The sequence below is a fragment of the Geosmithia morbida genome, assembly GCF_012550715.1.
Source record: "Geosmithia morbida isolate 1262 chromosome Unknown scaffold_0, whole genome shotgun sequence".
NCBI lineage: Eukaryota > Fungi > Ascomycota > Sordariomycetes > Hypocreales > Bionectriaceae > Geosmithia > Geosmithia morbida.
Genome location: NW_023336187.1, coordinates 935,845 through 963,346, shown reverse-complemented (window position 1 = coordinate 963,346; position 27,502 = coordinate 935,845). Strand labels below are relative to the sequence as shown.

General features: G+C 55.3%; 9 protein-coding genes across 9 annotated transcripts; 5 read left to right on the top strand and 4 right to left on the bottom strand.

Moving 5' to 3' along the window:
• Nucleotides 1-234: 234 nt before the first annotated feature.
• GMORB2_0314 (pentatricopeptide repeat-containing protein PET309) lies at nucleotides 235-3,738 on the bottom strand (the record flags this gene model as incomplete). The annotated part of the gene is made up of 1 exon (XM_035462300.1): nucleotides 235-3,738. One exon carries the CDS (start codon nucleotides 3,736-3,738, stop codon nucleotides 235-237), a length of 3,504 nt encoding a protein of 1,167 aa, XP_035325230.1.
• Nucleotides 3,739-6,956: 3,218 nt separating this feature from the next.
• Nucleotides 6,957-7,502, bottom strand: GMORB2_0313 (uncharacterized protein; the record flags this gene model as incomplete). Its single annotated transcript, XM_035462299.1, has 1 exon — nucleotides 6,957-7,502. One exon carries the CDS (start codon nucleotides 7,500-7,502, stop codon nucleotides 6,957-6,959), a length of 546 nt encoding a protein of 181 aa, XP_035325229.1.
• Nucleotides 7,503-10,311: 2,809 nt separating this feature from the next.
• Nucleotides 10,312-10,674, bottom strand: GMORB2_0312 (uncharacterized protein; the record flags this gene model as incomplete). Its single annotated transcript, XM_035462298.1, has 1 exon — nucleotides 10,312-10,674. The coding sequence occupies one exon, from the start codon at nucleotides 10,672-10,674 to the stop codon at nucleotides 10,312-10,314; it is 363 nt and encodes a 120-aa protein (XP_035325228.1).
• Nucleotides 10,675-11,763: 1,089 nt separating this feature from the next.
• Nucleotides 11,764-14,491, top strand: GMORB2_0311 (phosphatidylinositol 4-kinase type 2; the record flags this gene model as incomplete). The annotated part of the gene is made up of 4 exons (XM_035462297.1): nucleotides 11,764-12,422; nucleotides 12,539-13,408; nucleotides 13,507-13,954; nucleotides 14,297-14,491. The coding sequence occupies 4 exons, from the start codon at nucleotides 11,764-11,766 to the stop codon at nucleotides 14,489-14,491; spliced, it is 2,172 nt and encodes a 723-aa protein (XP_035325227.1).
• Nucleotides 14,492-19,115: 4,624 nt separating this feature from the next.
• GMORB2_0310 (tRNA G46 methylase TrmB) lies at nucleotides 19,116-20,132 on the top strand (the record flags this gene model as incomplete). The annotated part of the gene is made up of 4 exons (XM_035462296.1): nucleotides 19,116-19,220; nucleotides 19,280-19,441; nucleotides 19,742-19,836; nucleotides 19,907-20,132. Coding segments are annotated over 4 exons (588 nt in total), but the record flags the coding sequence as incomplete, so codon positions are not given.
• A 27-nt stretch (nucleotides 20,133-20,159) lies between these two features.
• Nucleotides 20,160-20,500, top strand: GMORB2_0309 (uncharacterized protein; the record flags this gene model as incomplete). The annotated part of the gene is made up of 2 exons (XM_035462295.1): nucleotides 20,160-20,302; nucleotides 20,326-20,500. The coding sequence occupies 2 exons, from the start codon at nucleotides 20,160-20,162 to the stop codon at nucleotides 20,498-20,500; spliced, it is 318 nt and encodes a 105-aa protein (XP_035325225.1).
• Nucleotides 20,501-23,180: 2,680 nt separating this feature from the next.
• Nucleotides 23,181-23,807, top strand: GMORB2_0308 (uncharacterized protein; the record flags this gene model as incomplete). The annotated part of the gene is made up of 1 exon (XM_035462294.1): nucleotides 23,181-23,807. One exon carries the CDS (start codon nucleotides 23,181-23,183, stop codon nucleotides 23,805-23,807), a length of 627 nt encoding a protein of 208 aa, XP_035325224.1.
• Nucleotides 23,808-24,540: 733 nt separating this feature from the next.
• Nucleotides 24,541-25,033, top strand: GMORB2_0307 (2-iminobutanoate/2-iminopropanoate deaminase; the record flags this gene model as incomplete). Its single annotated transcript, XM_035462293.1, has 2 exons — nucleotides 24,541-24,644; nucleotides 24,733-25,033. The coding sequence occupies 2 exons, from the start codon at nucleotides 24,541-24,543 to the stop codon at nucleotides 25,031-25,033; spliced, it is 405 nt and encodes a 134-aa protein (XP_035325223.1).
• A 96-nt stretch (nucleotides 25,034-25,129) lies between these two features.
• GMORB2_0306 (Pfam:DUF395) lies at nucleotides 25,130-26,377 on the bottom strand (the record flags this gene model as incomplete). Its single annotated transcript, XM_035462292.1, has 2 exons — nucleotides 25,130-25,970; nucleotides 26,232-26,377. The coding sequence occupies 2 exons, from the start codon at nucleotides 26,375-26,377 to the stop codon at nucleotides 25,130-25,132; spliced, it is 987 nt and encodes a 328-aa protein (XP_035325222.1).
• Nucleotides 26,378-27,502: the final 1,125 nt, after the last annotated feature.

Here is a 27,502-nt window from a genome sequence, read left to right as displayed (position 1 = left end):
CTCTTCTTCTATAAAATGTACAAAAAAAATCCAACACAAAATCTTCCCTTTAGTCTTTCTTTATTTCTGTCTCGTTCAAGACTTGGGTATACATATTGGTACAAATCATTCTTTTTTTTTAATATTTCTCCTTTTCTTCTTTTTCTTTCCAGTCCCATCTTCAGAATGTTGGAAGGGAAAAAAAAGAGGTTGTGCAAAGATTGAAAGAAAAATAAAAGAGGTGGAACATGTTTATCAATCATCCTTCTTCCTTGATAGCATCTGACTCAACACAGATCGAAGCTGTTTCAATTCGCCTTCCAGCATTGCCCGAGTGCGACGTCCATCCTCAAGTACCCTAAAGGGATTGGTGGTCTCTGCAGCGGCGGCGTCGTGCATGGCACGCTCGCGCCTCCTCAGGGAGTTCTGCATGGCGCGCAGCTCGGATAAGGGCAGCGGGGTGAGGATGTCGGTGATGGCGCGGTCGAGCCGCAAGTCCCCGCGGACGACCCACGGCGCCTCGGGGCCGGGGTTGTTGACGTCGCCGTAGTCTGATGTGGTGAAGGCGTGGTGAAGGATGGGGTAGCGGTGCTCGACGTCTGCCAGCCGACGCGCCACGTCGGCGGACCACGCCGCCAGCCGGCGCTTCTCGAGCCACTCCGTCTGCAGGGCGAGGACGGCATGCGGCGTGGGCTGGAGGGCCCGCGGGTTGAGGGCCTCGCGTCGCGCGCTGAGCGACTTGGGCCGCGGGTTCCAGCCGCGCCACTCGGGCATCAGGATCGTCTCGCACCAGTCCATCGCTGGCTCCCACTGGCCCATGTCGGCCAGCCCGCAGATGACGCGGTCCCACGTGCTCGACGTGAGCTTGAAGCCCGCAGACGTCACCTGCCCCACGCACGCCAGGAGTCCCTCGCCGTCGTCCATGGCCCGGAACGTCTCGGCCAGCCGGTACACCAGGCGCGTCACGTCGTACTGGTGCGCGGGGTAGATGCCCGTGCCGTCCGGCGTGGAGCAGCGCTTCAGGATCAGCGGCCACGTCTGGTCCCAGAGCTCAATCACCGAGTCGTAACTGCCGTCGCGGTGGTACGCAAACATGAGGGAGGCCAGCACGTCCTGCGGGAGCGCCTCTCCCCCGTCCTTGTACTGCGGGAATAGGTCGGTGAACAGGTTCACCAGCTCCTCGACGCTCGTGAAGTCGCGGAACATGACAAGTAGCTGGACGGCTCGCCCGATCTTGCGTGTCTCAAGCTTCAGCTTCCTGACGTCGTTGCCCGGCTCGCCGACCAGTCTGCGCAGCGATGCGACTATCTGCTTCCCCAGCTGTGGCGTGCGTCGCATGTTGGGTGCCTCCCGCAGAGCAGCGTGGGTGTACGCCACCATGGCGTTGAACGGGACCGGCATGGTCAGAGACTCCATGAGCGACATAAGCGCCTCGGCCGTCGGGCGGTCGCCCGTGCGCACCGCCCCGAGCATGACAATGGAAAAGTGCTCCGGCTGCAGCACGTGCAGGCGGTTCTTGGACGCGTCCCGGACGACCTGGAAGGCGGGCGACACTTGGTTGACGCGAACGAGGGCGTTGAGGAGGTGCGAGATGGTGTTGTGGTCCCATTCGAGATTGTACCTCTTCATGGCGTTCAGGAGCTCGTAGCACTTGTCTAGGCGTCCATGCATGCCGTTGTGAAGCAGCAGCTGGTTCCATACGGCCGTGCTCGTGATCTTGCGCTGTGCCAGAGCGGTGCAGATCTTCTCCGCGTCCAGCAGCTTGTCGTTGTGACAGTAGGCGGCGACCAGGGCGAGTCCCATCTCTCTGGAGATGGGCACCCCGTTCTTCTGCGCCTCATTGAAGAAGTGGATCGTCTGCTCGAGGTCGCCCTTCTTGGAGCACATGGCCATGACGTGTGCATAGGTGAATGAGTCCGGCTTGTGCATCTTGGACACTTCCTGAAAGCAAGCCAGCACCTTGGGATAGTCTTCGGCGCGCATATAGCACTTGAGCAGCATGTTCCAGATGCCGAGGTCCGGCTCCACCTTATAGTGGTTAATGATGCGGTCCAGCTCCTCCTCGGCACCTGCTACGTCTCCAGCTTGGGCGTACGCATTCATGATACTGTGGAAGCCACGGGGAGTCTCCAGCTTCCACGGGAAGATTTCGACGTAGCGCTTCCACAGCTCCCGCACCTGCTTGACGTCTCCCCTGTGGGCGAAGAACTTGAGGAACTTTTCGAATCCCCACAGACTCAGCTCTCCCCGGGACTTGATCCAGTCCTGATAGAGGCCCTCCAAGGCTGTGACGCCATTGGGGTAATGGAGCTTGAAGATGCCGCGCATGATGTCGACCGAGGGCTTGGCTCCCGGCAGCGACTTGAAGTCTTGGTATATGTCAACGAGCATGCGGGCGGTCGATGTCGAGATCTTCTTGGTGTACCATCGGTCGAGCATGCGCCAGAGATAATTTTCGTACATGGTGGGATCGCGCCAGAATGACAAGATGACTGATGCCTGTCTGGGCGGGCATGGCTCCCTCAGCGCCTTGGTAGCAAAAGTGCGGCGAAGAAGTCGCAGTGCAGGCCTGGAAGTCTTGTCCAAGTCAAGCCAACGTTCGACCCTGCCTTCATCGGCGGCAAGGTAGCGCTCAAACGAGAAGTAAAGGGCGCCGAGACTCTGCAGCGAGCCGATGGGCTCCAGGAGCGAGCCGCGAGGCATGCTGCTGGGCTCTGCCTGAGCCAGATTGCTGCAGTACGCCGTCCAGACGTCCAGGAGCGTGGCCCATTGCTGCTTGCTGACCGTGTCGATGAGGAGATACTCGAGACCGCCGGTAAGGCAGCTGGAGCGAAGCCCAGTCTTGAAGACGGAAATGGCGCGTTCCTGGTTCCCTGAACGGAGGAGGACAAGGACCGAGGCTGACAGGAACTTGTCGTCCCACTGTGAAACGTCAACCTGGCGAAACAGCGACAGAGCACGGCCCGTCTCCACTACACTCTGGGATCGTGAGAGGTACTGAACAACCAGGGGCTGCATGGCAGATCTCTCGGCAGGGCTGAGGCGGCAGTAGATGTCCCAGACATCGTGGAAAAGTCGCCCTTCCTCGTCGGCAAGAAGTTCAGACAGCGTCGCGCCATTTCCGGGCCGGCTGGACGAAGCTCCCCGCAGGACATCCTGTTCAGCCGTCAGCTCGGCAGCGTCGACCGTCACATCAGCGCCCTTGGCTCCGTGAACAGGGTACGCGTTCTTGGGCGGTACCGTCACCTCGTCCCACCGCGATGACTGCGGCTTCGGGAGAGGAGGAGGGGGGTGTTCGTCGACGCTAGCCGTCTGGCTGTAGGACCCGGTCGTGATTGCCTGGGCGGTCGAGACCGAGGAAGACGATGGGCGGTGATCCCTCGACGTACCGACGCGGCCAGCACCATACCTGGAGTGGTTCAGGGACGAGGCGGGCGAGGATGGAGGATTCTGTCGGAGGAGAACCTTGGTCTGTCTCGGGTAAAGAAAGTCTAGGACGACTGGGCCGTCGACCCGGGCAGCAGCGGCAGCAGCAGCGGAGGCTGAGGCGGAGACGGGGGCATCGTCGTGTCGCTGCTCGTTCCGGGATATAGAGGCCTTCCTTGTCGAAGCAGAGCGCCTCTGCCAGGAGCCGCGGCCGTGCGAGAAACCTGTGCGCGGCGGGCCAGGAAGTCGCGTGGATGACGATGTCGGACGTGAGAGGACCCGACGGATGTTGAGGTTACTCGACTCCAAGCCAGCGGCAGTTCTCTCTAGCATACTGGCCGGCGAAGCAGCGGTAAGCAGTTCCCGGCCACCGATCTAGGGTAGTCGTCGGGAAACGGCTGGTGTTGCGAGCAGGTTGTGTTGTTGGTGGAAATTCGGAGTGGTCTGGACAGAGGCCAAAGAGGAAAAGGAAAGATGCAGGCCAAAGAAGTTGAAGCTCGAAAAGTTCGACCCACGACGGAGACGGGCGACGAGCTGAGCCAATCACGCGACGAAGCAGCACTAACAGGGCCTTTGCCATTACACGCTCCGGCCTGTACGCACCCGTTGGTCCGTACAGGTACGATCGGGGAAGAGAGGGAGGGATCAGTATGGCGATTGCATTTCCCTGGTATCTAGGAGCATATCTTGTCATTAATCCTACTGAGCAAAGAGACTGGTATCCGTCTTATTGAATGGAACATCACCACGGAACCTGCACTCAGTCGTGGCCTTCGGAAATGTGCTTAGTAATCTTTTTTTTTTTTGGCCCCTTTACGGAGCAGAACGGCAGGAACGACAGACGGGCCCACTCTACCTACCAACAACGGCACTGAGGCAGGCATCAAGGCAGGAGGAACACATGATTATTGTCCATCCTCCATTCTCCATCCCCAGATGGGCGACATCGAACTGCCAACGGTTGCAGCTAGTATCGATAAGTATAAATCTGTGTATGGCAGTAGCAACGCAATGAGATCAAGTGGTAATACTGATCAATAGTAATGACAAGACACGATGTCGGTTACTCGCGTGCTTGCGACTTGCCGTGGTGTCGAGGTGGCCTCTGTCGGTCAAAGTCATGCTAGGCACAACAGCTTCAACTGGGCCCCCTTCCATCGGATACTACCAGGCCGTCGATGCAATGTCTCTCTATATCCGAATCGCTGCCGTTCTCAAGCATGGGGCGGCATGGGTATACCGACAACGAGACGAGCAAGATCAGGTCTCTTCTTCTTCCATGACTTCTTCCTCCATCTTGCAAGTGGCTACTGCAGACGGCATCGCCAGCATGCATCTAACTGGCACTCTTCCACTACCGCTTCGTATGATTTACCCCGGTGACCTACTCCATCCACCCGATCTTCATCTCAAGGACCGGTTGAGGCCATGTTCAACCTCCATCAGGCGAAGCACCATCCCTTGTGGATGCTCCGTCCAAGACCAAGGCACAGCGCCTCTCTATCCCGCTGGCTTTCGCGTGCTTCGTGGTGAGGCCAACCGATGATTTGATGGCTGTTGGGACGCTCGGCCAACCGGAATCAGGACGGCAGACCAGCCGTTTCACCGTTGCGGGCTGATCTGGGACGACAATGATGACCCGGCGGTGACGAGAGGTAACAGTGCCGATGTCAGATATGACCAGTTACCATATGTCTCCCCGCTGCGATATAATCAGGCACCGAGCGACATTACGAATCTTCCCCCCCCCCCCACGACGTGATCAGTGTGTGTGTACATCCTCCTGTCCGACGAGACGCCTGACCGCAGTGCCAGACTTAGCTGGCGTGGGCGCTGGACGGACGGGCCTACCCGCTGTCTTCAGCTGGTGATGCCAGGCCAACTACTAGACAAGCTTATTCGGGAGCTGGAACAGCTCGTGGTGCTGATACCAGGGCAGATGATGGGCAAGCGAGGGTGGGCACCGGGAAAGCTTACTCGACCGGTTCAGAGATGGCCTCGGACAGTGAGACGTGGGACATCCTTGTTTGGCAGAGCCAAGGACTGGCTGACACACGGAATTGGGGATAAGATGACGGGGGCAGTCCTCGATCAGGGTATAGCGATGCTATCACCCAGAAAGAAATCAAGAGATGATGATATAGCTGTAAGACGGGGTAGCTTGAGGTGTGTTCTCAAGACTTGCATGTGCCTGGCAAGTTGAGAGGGTTAGTGAGGGTCTCGTACAGTTATATTAGCAGCGCTACACGTTGCTCATCGAGATGAAGACCCGATTGAATCAAAGGATCTGGTCAGTCGGTTCAATCAGGGGATATGATCCATTGGACAAAGTAGTCGAGTACATGGCGGCGGTGATGGTGTAAGCCTTGCTACGATCAATTGTATGGTCGACAGCTGTGCTTATAAGAGACGTGGTGATCCACAATGGCTATAATGAATGAGCAGGATCGGGTCGTGGAGGGAGTGGGATAAGATTTGATGCCGGGGAAGCAGGAAAGGGGGAAGGATGAGAAGAAGCAGCAAGAGCTGCATGAGTGGTCTCATCTATCGGTTGAAACGAGAGCATAATGAATGATTGAATTAATGCATGGCCATTGATGCGTCGGGTCTGTGAAACGTGGTCTGCACATCGTACGAGTATTTTTTATTGGACTCGGGGGGGCGACACAGCGGAGAGACAAACCGCATGTGAATGTCTCTGGATGTGGGTAGATGTACTCGTATCCATCAATGTACGTAGTTGGTTGCGAATTTCATATCTCTTGATATACTATTACAAAAAAAACAAAGACTTGAGAGATAAAATAGAAGTATGGAAAGATACCTGGGACAACAAGAGTGGGGAAAAAACCCCATTGAAAGATATAAAAAAATAAATAGAAAGATTAAAGAAAAAAACAACACAAAGAAATACAGACAAAGATACATGACTTGTCAGGAACATGATTCGTTATCCTCCCTTGATGCTCAGCACCGCTCAGGTTTCCCCCGTCATTCTCTGGGTGGACCGTAAAACCTGGACCGCTCGAATTCCTCAATGGATAATATTGGTACAATTTGGGAAGCAGCTGTTCTGTGCGCATCAGGGACCTGGAAACCATCCCCCCCCCCCCCCCCCCCCCCCCCCCTCTCTCTCCCCCCTTGCTCTTCTGGATACAGGTACCGGGGGGGGGGGTTGAGAGGAGCGTAGCGGTGGGAAGCGCCGTGGCTGTATTCGGTCGTAATATCTCCCCTCTCTCGACGGGACTAGCTTGCACACCGTCTTCTTGGAGAGTTTGAGGAGAGCTTTCATTCTGTGTAAAGCCGAGATTTTTGATCGTGGGGGGTTGGGGTTGGGGTCGGGGTTGCTGCTCTCTTCTTCTCCCCCACTCTGTTTCCTACAGGATCAGGAATAGGTTGCTTTTTTTTTTGTATGAACCAAGCAAGAGAAAGAAGAGGAGATGTGAAGAAACAAAATCCTTTTTGTTTTGGTTATTTTTCTTCTTTTTTTTTTCCGGGCAAGAATTCGATATTTGTTCGTCTCCGATAGGACCTTGTGGGTACATCATTCCTTAGGTCGGAGAGGGCATAGGGCTGGCGTCATCGTGTGAAGCCGTGAAATCCTCGGGGTGGAGGTGGATCTCATTGCGCAGGCCGGAGAGACTAGAGTCGAGCCTCTGCTGCTGCTGATGGCTGAGGATGAGCAGATCCGTGTCTCCCCTACGGGTGGACGACCTTGCCCTCCTGGACCAGCGACGACGAGGGGAGGAGGCACGGGAGGGGCAGTGGTCCCTCCTGAGACGGTTGTTGAGCAGGATGTGTCTCGTGGGGGAGAGGACCGAGGCGGAGGCGGAGGCGGAGGCGGAGGCGGCCACGACGGACGTACCGGCGGCGTTGACGTTGTTGACCGGGATGGCGGTGGTGGCCGCGGAGGGGCTGCGAGGGGAGAGAGGACGGGACAGGGAGCGGGAACGACGGGCACGACGGGGGGAGGAGGCCCGCTGGGGGGAGCGGCCGCGGAACGTGCTGGATTCGGGATCGTCGGTGCGCCGGTAGGTCTTGGTGACGACGGAGGAGCGACGGGAGTGGTGGCTGCGGTCGCGGGTGCGGCCTCGCATGGTGATGTCTGTCGAGGTCATGCTGTACGTAGTCGGTGTCGGTATCGGTGCTGCGCCTCTGATGAATGGGTGACGGCGGTTAGGTCGTGGGTGAGTGCGTGTGAGGTGTGAGATTATGAGAGCTATCTCGTGCGGAACGAAGGATAAGATGGATGGAAGGAAGAGAAGGGAGAAGAAGGATCACAGAGACTGAGGGCCGTGAGGAGTATTAATATATGATGATGAGAATCAATGTACACACGTATAGTGATGATACCACAAGTAGTAATATTAATGCAACACACAAGCTTCGAGTCGGTAACGTGGAACCTCCGATAGCCTGTAGGGCAATGTTTTATACGACTGAGACACAGAAAAGGTCGGGTTTGGTCCTTGGATACGGGCACAGGTTCCAGGGGTCCGGACAAGGGGATTCATGCATCATTTATGATAATGGACTGCCCGGGACAGCTGCCCGCAGCCCAAGGGATGGGACAAGGAGGAGCAGACAGACCATGCGTTATTGATAATCAATGACAGCTACGAGTACGGAGTAACACTGCTAGCGAGTGCTGCTAGCAATGCTACACTGACGGACTATTCCAGCAGAGACTGTACGGATAGGTGGCTGTACGTTTTTGCTACTAGGACTAGGATCTAGTCACAACGATGCGTAACGTATGCAGCTTCCCGGTAGACATCAGGACAAACCCCGTCGTCACTCGTCAGGGAAACCATCAGGGAAACCATCGGGGAACCCATCAGGGAAACCACTGGGGAACTCATACGGCTAGCCATTCCTCAGGTGACGAGAACGGACGGGACACGGGACAGTCATAGACACCAAGCCAAGCCAAGAGACACCAAAAAGAGGGGCGAGCTACGACGCGTTAAGACTGTTAGTTGGGAGGCAAGAGGAGGGCCCCCCCTCCCCCCCGGGGTCCGGGATGGATCCGGGTCTGTGGAAACGGGGGAGGGGACGAGCCATTGGGATTATTACCTGTCTGTGCTCTCCCACACGCGGTACGCTCAGTGCTGATCCCTCAGGGAACTCTCTATGCTTATCCCTCGGATCACTCTCCGTTCCATCATGCCTTTAACTGACATCTTGATTCTGCATGAATGTTTTCGAGGCCTGGCCTGTGCCAACTCTTGAACGGGGGGGGGGGACACGGTCAATTCCATGTCTCAGCAGTCTCACCGATTCTTTCTGAACCTGTCTCCCTTCCCCCTCCCCCTCCCTCAACGAAGGATGGAAATGTTATCGACAGTTAGGGAGACGACTACCAAGAAAAAATTGAGACGATGTAAATGATAATGAGGCCACATGATCACAAAAAAAAAAAAAAGGTACACACTACTTATCGAGTCAAACCTTGGGAACTCATCATGTCCGATGGGGCCGTATAGCATGTAGTCTCACTGCCTTAGGATCATCATCTACTACAGAGAACCCCCCCCATCGCTACGCTAAGGAAGAGGAAAAGAATGAAGAAAACCCAAAAAAAAACACCATCGTGACCCTTTCCAATGGGTCTGGATGCTCTCCCCGGTGCTGGGGGGTGAGGGCGACCCGGGGGGGGGGGGGGGGGGGGGGGGGAGGGGGGAGGAAGGGTTACCCATGCCAGTTGCCACATGGTCGGCGCTCATATGTGCTGAGTTAGAATAGGGAAACAAGGGGGAAGAGGTGAGAAATAGGGGATCAGTCTTGTCTCTCTTTTTTCTGCTCTGTTGTACGGAGTATCAATACATGCTTTGTTTATTGCCTGTTGCGAGATTGTAAGCTGTTGATGTTTCTGTTGCTCCTTTCCTTCCTCATCCCTTCCATTCCATCAATCTCACCTCTCACCATCACCATCACCATCATCCTCTTCATCATTCCCTCTCTCTCTCTCTCTCTCTCTCTCCCTCACACATCTTTCATAAAAAGAAACGGTAAAACGGACACACACATATGCACAGACGGCATCCATGTGGGTACACCCCCTCCCCCGGTATGACTCAAAAAAAAAAAAAAGCCGTGTTACTCAATCAATAATGGTCTGGACTTTTTTTTTTTCCTCCTCTGGCCGTGGGCCATGGCACCATTCCATCTCGGCAAAAGAAAAAAGAAAAGAAAAAAGACATGTCCATGAACTATGGTTAGCTCAGCCCCCGATTCGTACTCTCTTCTCTATTTTCAGCATCTTTCGATTTTTTTTCTTTTACCCCGCACACATCAACAACACGTTGGGCAGAAAAGAGAGAGAGAGAGAGAGAGAGAACATCTGGCGTTACGGGTCCTTCGGCTGTCCGCGGCAGTCTGGAGAGGGAGGGAGGGAGGAGGGAGACAGACGTACACACATACACACATACACACACACACACACACACAGAGAGAGAGAGAGAGAGAGAGAGACAGGAGAGACGGAGAGGGTTTGAGACTATTCCCCTTACTGGTCTGCGCTGTGTGCTGTCCAGCAATTCATCCTTCCCCCGCCCGCACCTTGGGAGGGGCTTGGCATGCAAATGCAAGATATGTTGGTCTATTTGGGCTCCCACACCCAGTGACGTCTTTCTCTCTCCTCCTCTCCGGTCCTGAGCAATCTCGATGGATAAGGTACCCGTACATCTCTGCCACATCATATACCATCTGGCTACATGCGCGATACCACTCTACTGTACGGGTATGCGGTACGGTGTGATATGTTGCGACGCACGAGCACGGGCAGAGTATCTGAGTGTCCATGTCAGTCCCTCCACCCTCCATCTACATGTCTGCAAACTGCAGGCTGCCGTGACCCATGCATGTCCCGTGTCCCGTGACGAGACGGTGGGCTGCCTCGCCTGCTTAGCCGTGCTCGTCAGAGCTTGTTATGCTGGTAGCCCTGTCAAAGCAGCTGTGGTGCTGCGGTGCTGCGGTGCTGTGGATCGTGGATGTGGATTGCGAATACCTGCATGTGCTGGTGACGGCGCTGCTGAATATATCAGCAGCAGCAGCGATGCTGCTATTAATATGATGGCCAACGGTCTGCCCGGCAACGGGCCATTCATCGATGGTCTGGCCTGATGATGTCTGGCCGTGCATCTGCGTCGTGACGGGCAGCATCGTTGCGAGTACGAGTACGGAGCGCATGTAGTCGTACCGCACCTCCACGTAACCGCGGCAAGCTGCACGGTTACCGTAGGCAGCATGGTGCGTTTTTACTGCCATGACTGCGTTTTGCCGCATATTTTGCTGCGTGCCACGACGTGTTATCACGACGTAGCTATCACGACGTGCTATCGGTTGCCGTCATCATCAAATGTCGTCATATGCCGATCAAAGTCGTACCAGAGAACCATCATCACGTAAGGCGTAGAGGTCCTCCGCCATTCCCCTTCTTCTGTCTCCCTCTCTGTCCACTCGAGCGTTTTCCCCATCCATCACGCTCCATGGCATCTCTGCGTTGAACGCAACAGAACATCATCATCCTCACGTGATATTCGTAACGACCGTCCTGGAATGTGCTACCGCTATATCATCTCGTGCTCCCTCGTATGCGTGTACTGAGCACTGAGAATGCCGGCTAAATAAATCACCGACTCCGACCTCCCCCCCAACACCCTCAACTGAAAACACGTCCCGCTGGCTGACTCGCTGAGCAGTGAGAACGCGCTGTGATAGTGCTATCGTAGAGCCATTCCGAAGACCCAACCGGTCCTGCTTGAGCCACAGGAGACGTAGCCACAGGGAGCGTAGCCACAGGAAGCGTAGCCACACAGATTACAGATACAGCTGTCAACAGGCAAGAGCCTCTCCAACAGAGAGAAATATGGGCCCATCCATATACCGCGTCGCTGAAAGGCCATACGACGTACGAGCACGTAGAAGCCTATTCTGACACTCCTCTCCCTCTCTGTCCACCCCTTTCGAGAGAGGATATGCCATCAGCATTCACCTAGACACTTTCTACCAGCGGTAATCTGCCATCGCACTGACTTTCCTGTCGTTGGTTTTCCAACTCTCTCCTTGACTACTTTCTCCGGTCATTTCCTAACACTTCAGCATCATCGTCATCCCCCCTCCCCCTTTCCTGGCAAGCACGTCATTCGTTACATACATACATATATATATATATATATATATATATATACAGCAAGAAAACAAACTCTCGCGAGGCATAAGAAGAAGAGGAGCAGCAGCAGCAGCGACAAGACGCGAATCGACCGATGACGGTACGGAGAGAATACACTGTTTCCAAACAGTAGGGTGGAAAAAGAAGAAGAGAGCCTTCGACAGCAAAACAGACGAGACACGACAATGACTGGCCGCAGCCATCCGGCCAAGACGGGCTATGAACGCCTCGCCCAGGCCGACCAGTTCAGCGACGAGTCGGATGACGAGCTCCTCGGACAGTCCCAGGGCTCGCTCCAGCCCGCGTCGGTAGCGCGCTTCGGCGCCGTGTCCACCCAGCCCGTTCTCAACCGGACCGGGATGCAGACGTCCTCGTCCGTCAAGGGAGCCGTCGGCGGACCGGCGAGGCCGCGGGCACGTCAGCGCGTGGGTAGCAACGCCGGCGTCGACCTCAAGGCCATCAATGCCCGCCTGGAACGGTGGGCCGACGAGATCGCCGCGCGGTTCAAGCGCAGCGGCGGCCGCACCGACTCGGCCGACGACGTCCACCTCGAGATCCACCACTCCGTCTTCCAGCCGCCCGAGGGCGTCCGCCCCATCACCCCGGAAGAGCTGGGCGGGCTCCAGCCGGGGCTCATGTCGCAGGACGAGTTCGAGGCCATCGTCGACAGCGTGCGCAGCGCCATCGATCAGGAGGTTCACCCTAGCATGATCTCCCAGGGCAGCTCCGGCAGCTACTTTGCCCGCGACCCGGACGGCAAGATCGTCGGCGTCTTCAAGCCCAAGGACGAAGAGCCCTATGCGGCCGGAAACCCCAAGTGGAACAAGTGGATTCATCGCAACCTGTTCCCTTGCTTCTTTGGACGTGCTTGGTAAATGATCATCTCTCACCCTCTCCCTCCCCCCCATTGATTCTTGACCTCCTGAAGACTGACGCCTGCTCGCGCGGCGCGCATCACAGCCTGATTCCCAACCTTTCGTACGTCAGCGAAGCCGCCGCCTACGTCCTCGACTGCCAGCTGCGCACCCACCTCGTCCCCTACACCGACGTGGTGTGGCTCTCGTCCAAGTCGTTCCACTACCCCTTCTGGGACCGCCGCAAGTTCAAGCGCAAGAAGACACCGCTGCCCGCCAAGCCGGGGAGTTTTCAGGTCTTTCTCAAGGGCTTCAAGGACGCCAACGTCTTCCTGCGCGAGCACCCCTGGCCCGACCAGTACTGGTCGGGATTCCGGGCCAGCGACACGGGCCGTCGGAAGGGCGGCAGCAAGAGGCGGTGGGCCGAGAACTGCCGACCGTCGTCGACCCCGCCCCGCCTCCAGGACGAGGACGAGTACAACAGCGGGAGGGACGGCGACGGCGACGGCGACGACGATGACGACGACGGCGACGGCGACGACGAGAACCGCGGCCGCGGCCGCAACTCGCCCACCCCGCAGCATTTTGCGTGGACAGAGCCGCTCAAGCAGTCGTTCCGCGAGGAGCTCGAGAAGCTCGTCATCCTCGACTACATCATGCGCAACACGGACCGTGGCCTCGACAACTGGATGGTCAAGCTGGACTGGGAGACGGGCAAGGCGTCCATCGTGAGCGACCCGCTGCGGCTCAACATGGAGCCGGTCGCCGAGGAGAACTCGCCCGGCCCCGCACCTCGTCCCGCCCCGGTCCAGAGGACGGCCAGCAACCCGGCCCCGCGCGCCGCGAACCCCTACAAGAGCCACAAGCCGATGAACGCCACCAGCCGCAAGGCCGCCGCCAACGTGCCTACCGTCAGTCTCGGCGCCATTGACAATTCCCTGTCGTGGCCCTGGAAGCACCCTGACGCCTGGAGAAGGTGGGTCTACTCCTTCCACAGCCTCCACTTCCCTTCACCTCTCACTGTATACGAACCTGACAGCCACCTGCACGGACTGACTCTCCTGACCCTCCCAGCTTCCCATTCGGATGGCTATTCTTGCCGGTCGACCTGATAGGTCGACCGTTCTCGCAGAAGACGCGCGACCACTTCCTCCCGCTCCTCACGTCGACAGACTGGTGGAGCCAGACTTCGATGGCACTCAAGCACGTCTTCCAGAACGACAACGACTTCAAGGAGCGCATGTTCGCCAAGCAGCTGGCCGTCATGAAGGGGCAGGCGTGGAACGTGGTGGAGGCGCTCAAGACACCCGACCACGGCCCCCTGGAGCTCACCCGGCGCACGAAGGTCTGCGTGTGGGACGACCTCGTCGACGTTCCCGTCGCGGTGCCGATGCAGCCCACGTCCCCGCGGAACTCGACGTCTGCCGTCGCCGCTACGGCTGCGTACGCCCATGCCTCGCGGGACAAGTACTCGATGGACGAGGCCGACATCGCCGCCTCGGCACCGGCCAACCAGAGCAACGTCCGCGTCGACGACCTGCTGGGCATATCGCCCTCCGAGCCCGCCGACATGCCCCACCCGGGACGCTTCGAGCTCTCCCCCACCAGCGGCGACGATGAGGGAACGGGCGGCACGTCACCACGCAGCATTCACAGAGACAGCAGGAAAAGCAACAACGACAAGAACAGCAACGGCGGCAGCAGCAGCAGCAACGGAAGCAGCAGCAGCAACGGCAACGGAAGACCTAGAAACCACTCCCGCGGTCAGAGCCTGCAAGGCCAATATCAGAATCAGCAGCAGCAGCAGCAGCAGCAGCAGCAGCAGCAACGTCGCGGCGGTGCAGGCACAGGTAACAGTCATCAGAGACGATACTCATTCACGCCGGTCACCATCACGCGTCGCAGCAGCGGCAGCATAGCGCAGAGACTGTACAACGGTGACGATCTGGAGGGCGATCTGGGCTACACGGCTGCAGAGGGTCAGATGGGTAATCAGCGCAAAGTCATTGTCGAGAGACTTGAGGCTGTCAAGAGTAGTCCAGTCTTTACGTGGTGTTAGTTTCTGCTTCTTCTCCTTCTTCCCCACACACTCCCTTCTTTTTCCTTCTCCCCCCTTTTTTTGTTCTTTTTTTTGTTCTTCTTTCTTTCTGTACCCTTCTTCTTCACTCTTGCTCTATAGAATGGCGTTATTGTTATGAAAGAAAGAAGAGGGATATGGCGTTTCGTTGTAATATTAGTATATAGTAGGCATCGTTTTGTCTTTCCCTGTCCAACCCACACACACACACACACACACACACACACACCCCTCCCCCCCTGCCCCCTCTTTATATAGAGCGATGGATGATCGAGACAGGTCACCAAGCGAGCCAAGGTCAGCATGTAAACAGACATGACATACAATCACAACAACAACTACAACAACAAGAATAATAGAAAAAGAGAGAGGGAAAAAGAAGAGAGAAAAAAATACAGAAAGAAGAAAAAAAAGCTCATCGGCGAGAATTTCCTCGGCGGGGCCTATTGCTACGAGTAGTACAACCTCCACTTTTTACATTTTAACCCTACTGTTAATAAAGTAAACATACATATATATATATATATATATTATTACTCCGTATAGAAAGCTCTGATTACGATGCGGATCTTCTTCCTCATTCCCATACTCTATAAACCGCGCCGAAATCACGCACAAGATGCATGGCCTTTCTTTCTCTCCCTTCCTTTCCCCCTCCCCCAACGGCTTTTCCTTTACTTGTTGGACAGAATTTTCTCCTTTTATTTCATTCTTAGGGAGGGGGGGGGGGGAACTCCTAGAGGAGAAACCTGGAATCCTGAGCCGAACCCTACTTAAACCCTATCTAAAGCCACTGATGATACCAACCTTCTAACCACCACGGAGCACATTCTCTCTTATATATAATATATAATCTGTAATATCCCTGAGGTAATACTTGGTAGATGATGGGTCTTGAGCGCGGGAAATAGTGGAGATTTATATAAGAAGGGGGGGGTCAGAGTGAAAGGATCCGCTCAGATAGGTCTGGTCGACGGTGCATATTTCAGATCCGACCGTGCCTATTTTCGGGGTGTCCGTGAAACAATAAGAGCAGGGCTCACAGATGGGGAACGGCTCAGATATCCAGAACGGGAAACGGTGGCCTGAACCACCGTTCTGTTCTCTACTCGTACTCACTCATTCATCTATTGCCGATACAGACAGCCTCTCTCTCTCCCTCTCTCCTCTTCAGCAACAGAACCGAGCAATGGATCGTTGTGGAGAATGAACTTCTTCTCCCTGGGGTGGTGCCTGCAACGCAATATATATGTACATGTGTCACCGAGTTTTTTTTCGTTGAGTCTGAGGAATCATCATCGATCCCCGTCTCCGTCTGGAAGGAAGCAGAGCAGAGAGGGAAGAAAAACTAAAAAAAAAAAACTCACAGGTGTGACGATGACGAGTAATAGCCAATCCGGTCCAGGTAATATGCACCTAAAGAGAAGGTTACAGGTAACCAATGTTTTATACATGTACGAGCAGAAAAGAGAGAACACCCTTCCTCGCGAGTCACGACCGAGTCCTGACCCAAGTGTGTGGTGTCTCTGACCCGGCCGTCTGGTAAGCACGGGACGGCAAGATTGTCCTTCTTCCTTGAGGGTACCCACGACCCGGAACGCCCATGACCCGGACGCCCATGTCCGGTTTGTTCCGAGTTCGAATACCCATTCAGCGGCATCCGGAGAGGATATCAACCGCCGTCGTGGAGGCAGGTCGTGTAGGAAAAGAGAAGAAGAAAAGGGAAACGAGAAAAACTTCTCTTGCTTGGTATGAGCAGTGAGTGGTAGGATCCCCCTCCCCACTCTTCTGTCAACAATACCACCATCATCACCATCGCGATTCAGCAATACAACACCAATATCCACCCCGACGAGGCGGGTCACAAATCTCCAGCAGCACCAGGCTTCTAGCACCAGGCTTTCAGCAGTAGGCGACAACCGACGTGTACATACTCGTATACTTTGTACATGTCAAGCTTTGCTCAGGAGGATCCACACATGTACTCGCACCTGCTCTTGTCCTCGCTTGAACCCCCCTCGGCCCTTGTTCATAACACTTACAGAAGACGGGCGAGTGATGCGTATACATGTAATAAGACGTGCTCTCATCTCCCCGTACTCGTCCTCGTAGCAGCCTTGTGCCGTACTCTCTCTTGGGCGGAGAAGCTTCCTATCCTGGTTCCTGCAGCTTCAGAGAATTCGGCAACCGCACGCTCAGTCAGCCGTATCCCCCACGTCTTTCTACCTCCTCTCCATCAGAACTCGTTTATGCGCCGTCGTGCCCGCGACGCACACAGACTAACGCGCCATCGACGTCTCGCATGTGTCCCTGTATCCTCCTCCTCCTGCCCCCTTGGCGGATGCGCAGCGGCCGATAAGGGACGCACCATCCAAGCACCTGCGCTGTGATTCGAAGCCGTGTGACATCAAACTCCTGGGTCTGGAGCACCTCGATCCAATGTCCCATCACGTCTGCTTTCCCGGGGTTTTGCCCGTGACCCACGGCTCCCGCTCGCCGAGCAGCCAACCATCCCGCATCTACAGTGTAGATGAATCCGTCCAGCGTCGTATGAGTGCTTTTAGTACGTCCTGATGACGCGCGACTGACGTGGCGGTGAGAGCCACGACAGGAAAGCCTTGTAGGGACATTGCTTACACCAAGAGCCATGCCCCGGTTTTCCGGCTCCATGGTATTGCCATAGCCCCTGCTCCCTCGTCGCCACTTACTCCAAATGTGAGGGTGTCGTCGCCTTCCCATGCCAATAGGACCACCCGTCATCATGGCCAAGTACGGTACGGGTACAGATACCTGAACCGCGTCTCGACGAGCCTGGGCAGTAATAATCCTGCTTCTTTCTTCCCTCTCTTCCCCCCCTTCCCTGCACGGCGCTAGAAGATGTGCCTACCCGTCCATGTCCACATGCCGAGCGGGCAGTGACATTCCTACCACATACCACAGGTGACAGCGCCCTCCACACTCCTATCTTCACCCCCTCTCCAACCGTCACGATGAGACCAGGGCGTATCGTACTCGTACCCAACGCAACGGTTGACCCTTGGGCGACAGGCGACACTCTCCCGTTTCTGAGGATCATCAGCCATCTGCGGGGGTCCGTCAGAAAATTATTCACAATGGCCACAGCTTCTCCACATGGTCACACTCGCATGTGCACATAATTAGGGCTCCGCCGTAAACTAACGTCGAGCGAGGCGTATGTTTAGTACCGTATTGCTTTCAGATCCAGTGCGCGTAGTAATAATGCACCCACAGCTGTAGACGTTCCCCTCGTCTGTGAGACTTTGTCTGTGCGACTTTGGCTCGTGGGGGCGTATACGGAGCAGTTCATCCTCGCCCGGCCACGCTCGCAGATGCAGCAATAGTAGCAATATTAGAACGGAAGTCGTGCCTCGGCGCGATACCCGTTCGCTCGAGATGTATATCCATAGATCCCCGGAAGCCAGCCAAGGGGTATTGGTGAGTTTCAAAGCCACCTGGCGGTCCCTTGAGTCGCTTGCAATCCCTCGTACTGCCGGGCTCTAGACTGTACTCGCGCCGCCCGCGCCGCCCGCCGAGCTGAGGGCCCCTCCCCCCAAGGAACGGATCCACTGGAGCGCGCACCCACGTCGAATAGCCTGTTCTAGAAGAGTATTTTGAGCATCGCAAGACATGATTTCATGAAGAGGGGGGGGGGGGGGGGGGGGGGGGGGGGGGCGGCAATATGTGGTCAGTTTCATGAGCAGGAGTGTCACGATGGTAGGGATTTCGCCGATCTCCCGATGCCAGGCGTGGCGACATGTAGCATGCGGCATGGTCCACCGTGCTCGAGTGGTGCCTCCCAAAGACCTCTCCTCCTTTGCTCAATACCCATAACTATGTCTCTGGTCCTTGGCGGCGCGATGCCACTGGAAACAGCCCTGCCCTCGCGTCATTGGCAGACAGTCTTCTCCTGAGCGGCTTCGCCCCTTCCTTCGGGCTAGACCACCAGGTCTGTCTGGTGGCCTAATACATTGCCAGACGGTACCTGTTCCTCGATGTCACCTCGGTACAGAGTTGTCAGTATGACCAGCGGGAATCTCATGCTTAGGGAGTAGGAAGTGGGATCTCCACGAGAAAAAAAAATACCGGTTAGAAATACCGGTCATACCACCACAACGAGGGAGCAGGACGGTCAACCCGTACCTTTGTTGGCGTCTAGACTCCCCGCTTCCATCAAGCAGCACGCTCCAGCGTTAATCCAAGCTTGCAGAAGCACCAAGGCTGTCGTTGCCTCTCGATAGCTCTGCAGGACGCTAAAAGCACTTCCCAGAGTCAGGAGGGCTGTTTGTCTGGTCCGTGGAACCTGTGCTGGCAACCCCCTGCTCCAACAAGCGCTTCTCAGAGAGGGCCACATTGGGCCTGGCCAGATCAGCCAACAAAGAGGATCATCCCCTACCCCCTCCTCGTTCCAGAAATCAAACAGGGCCAACTTTTGAACAATAAAATTCCGCACGTTGACGACATATACTTTACGCTTCTTTGAGACAGCCTCGCTGTCACTTTTTACTGTCCTCTCATGGATCCAGAGTAAGGAGGGGCCGGGCCACACCTAGTGATGGTAGTCTTACTGACTCTTTCCAACAACAGCACCATCCCACTCGATGACAGCATCGAGGAGACCTCTGAATATAATGGCCGAAGGTATCAAAGATACTCTTTGGAGAACAATACCTATTTCGCGCCCATCGACGAGGTAACTCCAGTCTCTGAAGAAGATGGCGAGGAGCACATCTAACGTGGTAATTTGGGCAGGGGGAGATTGCACGATTAGAGGTGGCCAACAGAGTCTTCCAGCAGTCTTTTGACAATAGACTGATATTTCCTCCGGTAACATCGCCTGATCATGTCCTAGACCTTGGTTGCGGTGGTGGAGACTGGGCCATCGAGGTCGCCGAGCAGTTCCCAGACGCCGAGGTATGTGTCTCCTTAACTTCCGAGTGAGAACATGATGGGCGCTGGAGTGACGACTTTCTCATGGTCCCGACAGTTGCTCTTGCTGAAAGGTCGCAAGCCGTCTCGACGGGGACTTCTCTCTCGTGGTCTGAGACAGCGAACAAATATCAGCCGGCTTGGGGCCGACCAAGAGTTTTCTTGATCTTGGTTGAGCGACACAGCAAGAGGGGGCCCTTTGGGATTTCGGGCACCAACCTACATATCTCGGAGACGAGTTTGCGCGCAATCTCATGTTCGATGTCGTTTCGGGGCTAACTCTAGCTCTCAAAGGTCCTAGGAATCGACATCAGCCCCCACATGCTGCCAGAATACCCCCCAGCCAACCTCGAACTCCAGGTCGATGACCTCAACAGCAGGTAGGTAGAATCATGTCTGTCGAGGTTGAAGTGAATTCCAACAGCCGACGTGACCATTATGGGAGAGCAGGTTCACGTTTCGATCCGACCAATTCGACATTGTCCACAGCCAAATGGTGTCGGGTGGGATACACGCCGACCGGTGGACTAGCTATATCAGAGATATTTTTCGAGTACTCCGACCGGGCGGGTGGTGTCAGATGGTGGAGATATACTTTAACGCACAGTCGGACAACGGGATGTTGACCAGAGGCGAGTGGGGAAGTCTGCGTGCCGCCAAAAGGGGCTTCTGCTGACGGTTGACAAGACCATGCCCTTTCGAGATGGTCGAGCAGCTACCTCCAGGCATTACAGCCACACAAAAACCCAAGGGCCCCGTTGCAGATGGCGGCCTGGATGAGAAATGCCGGTTTCAGGGAGGTAGAGTCACGACTCCTGACATTACCTATGTGCGGATGGTCAAGAGGTCCGTTGCCAGCTCACTTGGAGATGGAGTGGGAATGCGCTGACCCATACGCTCTCAGGGGATCGCGACAAGGCCATCGGGGAAGACAACGTTGAGAACATACAGGAACTTCTGCACTCGCTTGCTCTGTATCCTATGACTCGATTGAACGGGTTTGTGACACCTGACGAGGAGCTGAAGTCGATGATGCTAACATGACAATCCCAAGTATGCCCCTGGACGAATTCGAAAGATTGGTGGACGGGGCCAGGACCGAGGCGAATGACCCATCGCTCAAGGTAAGGGGACGGCATGGCTGATTTCAGCTGAGTGGAACGATGCTGACAATCACGGTTCGTGCCTGACGGACGAACAGGCATACTTTCCGTTGTGAGTTGTCGATATCCACGGCAATACCCCTGTGCGTATGGCCACGCTGATACTTTGTGGTAATAGATACGTTTGCATCGGCCGCAAGCCGAGTCGGTAACGTTGGCTTCTGCCTTAAATCCGTGGCTACATAGCAGCTGGCAGCGTGAGGCGGACAAGCTCTGAAAGAAGCCGTGCTAAGCCGGTAAAAGAAAAAGGCAGAAAAAATAAGGAGTGGGAAAATAACAAGGGAGCTCTCTGAGCTGTTGGATGATGGCAAGTCTACCCATAAAAAGGGCAGCGTCAATGGAAACGAAGGAGGGGTGGCAACGAGAAGCACCTAGGTATTATCCAAAAACATTTTGCTGGGTGAAACATTGTCATCCTACCCGCTTAACCCTCCAACCAACAACAGTGCGGCGACACAGTCCGAAAACAAATACATGATACCCCTGAAGGGTAGAAGCAGGAGGAGCAAGGGGAAGCAGTTGCTTTTTCCTTTTAGCGTCGAATGCATGGCCTAAACTGGTGGGAAAGAGCAATCCGAGTGCATACATGTAAACGGTTTGGGTGGGCAGGTACGAGCACGCATTTGCGGAAGGAGCAGAGGACTTGGCTGACCCGAAAGCCCAATCGGATGGGCTGGGGGGATACAGTCTCTTTCTCTCTTTCTCTCTTTCTCTTCTCTCTCTTCCTCTCCTCTCTCTTCCTCTTCTCTCTCTCTCTCTCTTTCTCCCCCCCTCTCTCTCTCTCTCCCTCTCCCCATGGGGCCTCAGACATGTTGCTACTGCTCTCGAGAAAGGACTAACGCATGAATGAAAAGAAACGTCCTTTTCTTTTTTTGGGCGCCAACCCACAAACACTCTATTGCTTCCATTGCAGTGACTGCAATGCCCATGACCTGACCGGGTGATGGAGTTGCCCATCTTTACTGGAACCCATGGACGGTACCCGCATTAGCCATAGCTAGTCATCGTGAGGTGCAAGGCCCACGTCGACACAAGACCAACCTGCTAGCGGATCAATCTGTAGTGACGCACATGCCTTCTGTCAGACCTAGGTCCAAGTCCCTAAAGGACATGCTTGTCATAAGACCCGCAAACTCACCGAGGGCAGCGATTCTGGAAGTCTCGGGATGGATTCCGGATCATGTACCGAAGACCAACCAGGCCACGTTCCCCACGGAAGAAGCTTTTCCTTTCTTTTCTTTTTTTTTTTGCTTACATCGTACCCTACTGTACTGGTCCACACAAAGACAAATCACGCGGGGTCATGGGAGCAAGATCAGAGGAGGTATCTATTTCGGTCCCACGATGGGTGACAAGGCTACTGCACTTACGGATTCGCCGCCTGCGATGCCGAACCCGGTTTTCTGATCCTACTTGCGACGTGCATTGGCAGCATCTTGACCTGCATAGGGTCTCAGTGTCGCCTTATCAATTCATAGCCCCCTTGGCCCATCTCGTTGCCCGTTCCTATGCCGTGAGCCCAACGGACATGGCACCTCCTATTCCTCCATGAGATCATGAGACTGGTGACGAATTTATCGACCTGCCTTCGAGAAAGATCCGGTGGTCCTTATTCTGGATATGATGCGACGTAAGACGGCAACGGTGATACGGGCATATCTGCAGACGCGCAAGGCCATGCTCCATCTCCCCAGAGACCCTGACTGTCGACATCGTGCCCGTCCGCAGAAGACGCACGTACACGCATACATTTACACCTGAGGTAGACACGCATGCTAGAAATTGGTTCGTTGTAGCTTCGTGGGATCTGACAGGCGTGTCTCAGCGCGTTGGCGATGCCGGTGCTGGGCGAAACCAGAAGGAGCGGGTTGGTCTTATAACTCATAGGCTGACGGCGATTTTTAGTAATATGGTCTCTAGCATCGCCATTTCCCCTGGTCTGGCGCGATGATTGGGGTTAAAAATGGGAGTCACTAACCCACCTAGTCCATATCAGTCTTCCCTACCAAGCGTCTTGGTAAATGGCCAAATCATCACGCCGCCGACCGGTCGAACATGTCGGGGGCTGCCTGGACAAGCGACGGGAACTGCGCGGGAAGTGGAGACGAGCCTTGAGAGCCTTGCCAGTAGTAATATCGAATACCGGACGGAGTGTGCCATGAGCGGACTCACGGAGCGACGTACGGAGGCCCGAGGGAAAGTGCGTGCTTACGGGATACGGGGCCTGTTTCGAACGAAGCCCAGATTGGACCGGCCAGCTGCAAGAGACTCCGCTATTGGACAGGGCCTGTGAATCTCTTGCAGCTGGTTAAGCCAGACACAGCTTAGCTTTTTTCTTTCTTCTCCCATGTTTTACGAATAACCGTCTTTTTTTAATCCTATTTTCTTTCCTGTTCCATAATATACCCCCAAGCTGTCATTCTTCCGACGAGCCGGCCAAACCGACCCTCTTCATTCCGACGTCAGTTCTGCCAAAGGCCGCTTCCCTGCTCCTGTCTCCTCTGGTACAATTCTGGAAGACTAATAATCCCTTCGAACCGACAGCCGCCGACAGACACGCAATGGCTGCTCGATGCTCCTCGTCGCTGCGGCTGCTGGCCCAGCAGCGACCATGTCGGACCGCTGCCGCTATCCCCCGAGCCGTCTATGTTGGTGCCTGGTCCACGTCACGACTCTACTCGACGACCGACGACGCGTCTGCTCCCTTCCTATCGACGCTCAAGGCCGACCTGAAGACGGCGATGCGCGCCAAGGACGCCCCCCGCCTGGCCGTCCTGCGCGCCATCATGTCGGCCAATCTCAACGCTTCCAAGACGAAGCAGCCCATCCGCACAGACGCCCAGCTGGTCCAAGCCATTGCCAAGATGCGCCGCACCGCTGAGGAGTCGGCCGTCGAGGCCAAGCAGGCCAACCGTGAAGACCTGGTAGCCAAGGCCAACGAGGAGGCCCGCCTGCTAGCCGAGTACGAGAAATCGAGCGGCGTCGAGACGGTCACGACCGAGGCGCTGGGGCCGCTCGTCCAGGGAGCCATCGACGCCCTCGTAAAGGAGGACCCCGCCGCCTTCCAAAAGAAGTCGGTTGTCGCCGACGTTATGAAGCGTGTCCGCCAGGCCTGCGAGGGCAAGATTGTCGACAACAAGGAGCTGTCCCATCTGGTCAAGACCACGGTCCAGGAGAAGGCCAGTTAGGGGAGCAGCCGACGAATGTCAGAATACCTACACTATCTGTATCACCATGCTGTACCAATAGTTACATTCAAGAGACCACCTACTACTCATATATTCAAACCTCATTTCTGGGCTCAGCTTGATGGCCTGCTAACTATGCCGCACGGGCGTGGTGCCCGCTGCGATTAGGTACCAGCACGGAGCATGCATTGCCATTCCCAGGCTCGACCGAGCTGAGAGCACATGTCAGGTAAGGCTCTCAGCGGGTCTCTTTCTCTGCTGAGATGGCCCAGGGTGAATGGCATACCGAGCAGGCACAGCAACACTACTAAAGGCAGGAGCGCGGCAAACGATTGACTGGGAGAGGGAAGCAGATACATCGATTATCGATTCGGGCATCTCAATCAATGGCATTCATGCAATGGCTTGCCTCTAAACAGCATCAGGCGTTGAATACGCTGTCCAATAGTCCTGGGCCTCGATCGACGCCTCTTATCGAGGATGAAAAAGTGGAGCGGTTCCTGTCCTCTGGTAGGGCGGGCAGGTGTCACAAAAGATTGCTTCGGTTGAGCTATGACTCCTCCCCCCCCCCCCCCCCCTTCCCTTCTCTGACTCAACCACCCAAAGACGTACCCCCCTTCTCTTCTTTCTCTTCTCCTACCACTGCGAGAGCACCTTTCCCGTGTCTTACCTCTGCTGAGGAATTGCGCGCTTTTCATCTACCATATTTCGCAATCTAGCACTTGTATGCATCATGTCTCGAGTCAACATCCGTTCTGGTTCTCCATTCGAGGCTGAAATAGGCTACTCGCGAGCCGTCGTCGTGGACGGCTGGGTCATGGTGTCGGGAACTACAGGGTGAGAACTTCTTTACCCTTGGCCTTCCTCTTGGACCTTACAGGGGGGGGGAGCTCATGGTCATTGATGTTTTCTCTCTATATGCAAGGTACAACTACGAGACTGGAGACATCTCACCTCATGTTGAGGAGCAGACGGAGCAGACGCTGGCCAACATCTCCAAGGCCCTGGAGGAAGCAGACTGCTGCATGGCTGACGTCGTGCGAGTGCGGTATATCCTCCCGGACCGAGTTGATTTCCCCAGGACCTGGCCCGTCCTCAGGAAGTGGTTTGGCCATGCCCGGCCGGCCGCTACTATTACGCAAGCGGCACTAATGCAGGAAGAGATGAGGATTGAGATTGAAGTTACGGCCAAGAAGGGCTGCGGGAAGGGGCAGAGGACTATCTGAGAGCTGAATAGCGAATACGGACAAGAAGGGAGATGGGGATCGAGGAAAGAAAGGGGGGGGGAGGAGAACGAAGAAACACGGTGGGTATCAGATGTATCACAGAGCCACGGTTGCGACTAGTCTTCCCGCAGCAAAGGCGCTGGCAATGGTCACGACACTCGACGTCGACAGCAGCGACAGGCCACTGATTCCGTGACCGGAAGTGCAACCGCCAGCCGTACGTGACCCGATGACCATGAGGATACCGCCCGCGACGGCGAGGACAGGTGATGGCTCGGACGCAGGGGCCCCTACCAGCTCGGGCATTATGCGGCCAAGCAGGTATGCACCACTGAGGACGCCCATGGAAAAGAGGATATTGCCATGACCAGGCTTGTCCACGGGGTCAGCCCCGGCGACTGCCCACCAGAAGAGCTTGCCCATCTCCTCGTAGCTGCCTGAGATGCCCAGCATGGAACGGCGGGATAGCATGGATACCAGCTGGGCGCCGGCGATGAGCAAGCCGCCCACGATGCCGAGAATCTCGGGCTCCGACGCAGCGGGGGTGTACACGGTGGTGACGCCGACGAGAGCCAGCGCCGCAGCCTCGAAGAGACAGAAGGCGGCCATCCTGGGAAGCCCCGTCTGGTCCATCAGGGTGTTGATCTCGGTCCTCGTCCCTTCCTTATCGTTCCGCCTCTTGACGGCTCCGCTCAGATACCCGCTCCAGATGATACCGCCGGCCACGGCACCCAGGAACGACAGGTATCCGGCACTCACGCCGGCGCCCATCTGCACGACCAGCGTTCCCGGGCAGGCTCCCGACAGGGCCATGCCGATGCCCAGCATGGACCCGCCAATGATGTTGCCATCATACTTGGAGAAGAGGCTGAGGGGGGAGTTGCTTCGGGGTGTGAGGCTGAGATAAGCCAGACGTTCGAGGACGGTGTAGATGGCTCTGCACGGGAGGTCATCAGTCACACACAAGGCAAGGTATGTACGTGTGTATGTGTGTGTGTGTGTGTATGTGTGTGTGTGTGTATGTGTGTGTGTGTGTATGTGTGTGTGTGTGTGTGTGATAGAGTCGAAAACACAAGGAGATGTGTAGGTGTAGGTGGGATGGGGAAAAAAAGATGAGCAGAGAAGGGGAGCAAGGGGATATGAAACATGCAGAGATTGGGGGAAAAAAGAAGAAAAAAAAAAAAAGAAGAAAACTCACGCACTGCCAGCCGTCGCCGTCATAAAGGTCTGGACCATATGCCAGTTATCAAATTTCAACTGCGAAACGACGATGGAAGGGTGATGGAAGCCCGCGGCCAACATGGAAGCCCCAAAGGTGACGCCGGATACGAAAGTTGTGGCCATGGTGACGAAAACACACAGCCCCCGATAACTGCTCAGCACTCACACACAAGAAGATATAAAAGGGGAAGAAGAAGAATGGCGGATGGAGGAAAGGTGAAAGGGAAGTAAATAAATCGCATGAGCCATCTGGAATGCAGCCCACACCACATTAATGGAATCTTGGACGATGCCGGAGAAAAAAAAAATCAACACCTTCAAGGGGAGGGGAAAGAAAAAGAAAATCGAATCATATTGGTGCCGGAGCCCCCCCCCCCCTCCTCCCCTCCAATAGCTCCGCCACTTCGGCGACCTTGGGGGCAGCGGAGGCGGTCCCCGACCGGCAACGGACTCTGTGAGTAATTAGCAGTGATAATTGATAATTATGAGAGTGATCACGACTTAAGAGTTGGTTGGGACGCCTGGGAAGAGGGCCGTTTCTTCGGGTCTGCTTTTTTCTCTTTTCTTCTTTTTTTTTTTGCCCCAGACACAGGACTGGAAACGTGGTGAAGTAATAGCTAAGGTGTGTTGGAACTTGGATCTCGTCTATATCTGTTCATATCTGTTCTGATCATTATCACACTCCAGAGACGAGATTTGAAAGTGGAAGAATTGAATTTGACATGTAACACCTCGCAGGATTATAACGCTGACCGCGGGCATTGCACTACATATATGACACATAGACCGAATAGTGGGATTCATAATCAGGTACTGATACGAGTATACCCAACAATCATAATATGAAAGTGTCGATATTGGTTGTAGAATAAATTGTTGCCTGGGTTCTGTTGATCGCCGACAGGTTGCTCTCTTCTTGCCTTGACATTGAGGGTTAGAAAAAACGAAGGGACGTATACATTGTACCGCCGTAGAACACCAGGTTGCATATACATGTGATCCGTACTCTCGCTCAGTACTTGAAGTCATGTATACTGCTATTACTGCTATCATGCGCTGATATGTATATAGGTAGAACTCTGAATACAACTGCCAGACACGTCGCATCGGTTCACAAGATCTGAACCGAGGTCAGTAGGGTAGGCCAAACCCTCGCAGGATAGAGTCGAGTGGTTGGTGGTGGTGACGTGACGCACCTCGGTTCGGATCCGTATCTGCGGGGGGGAGGGGCGGGATGGAGTTGACCCG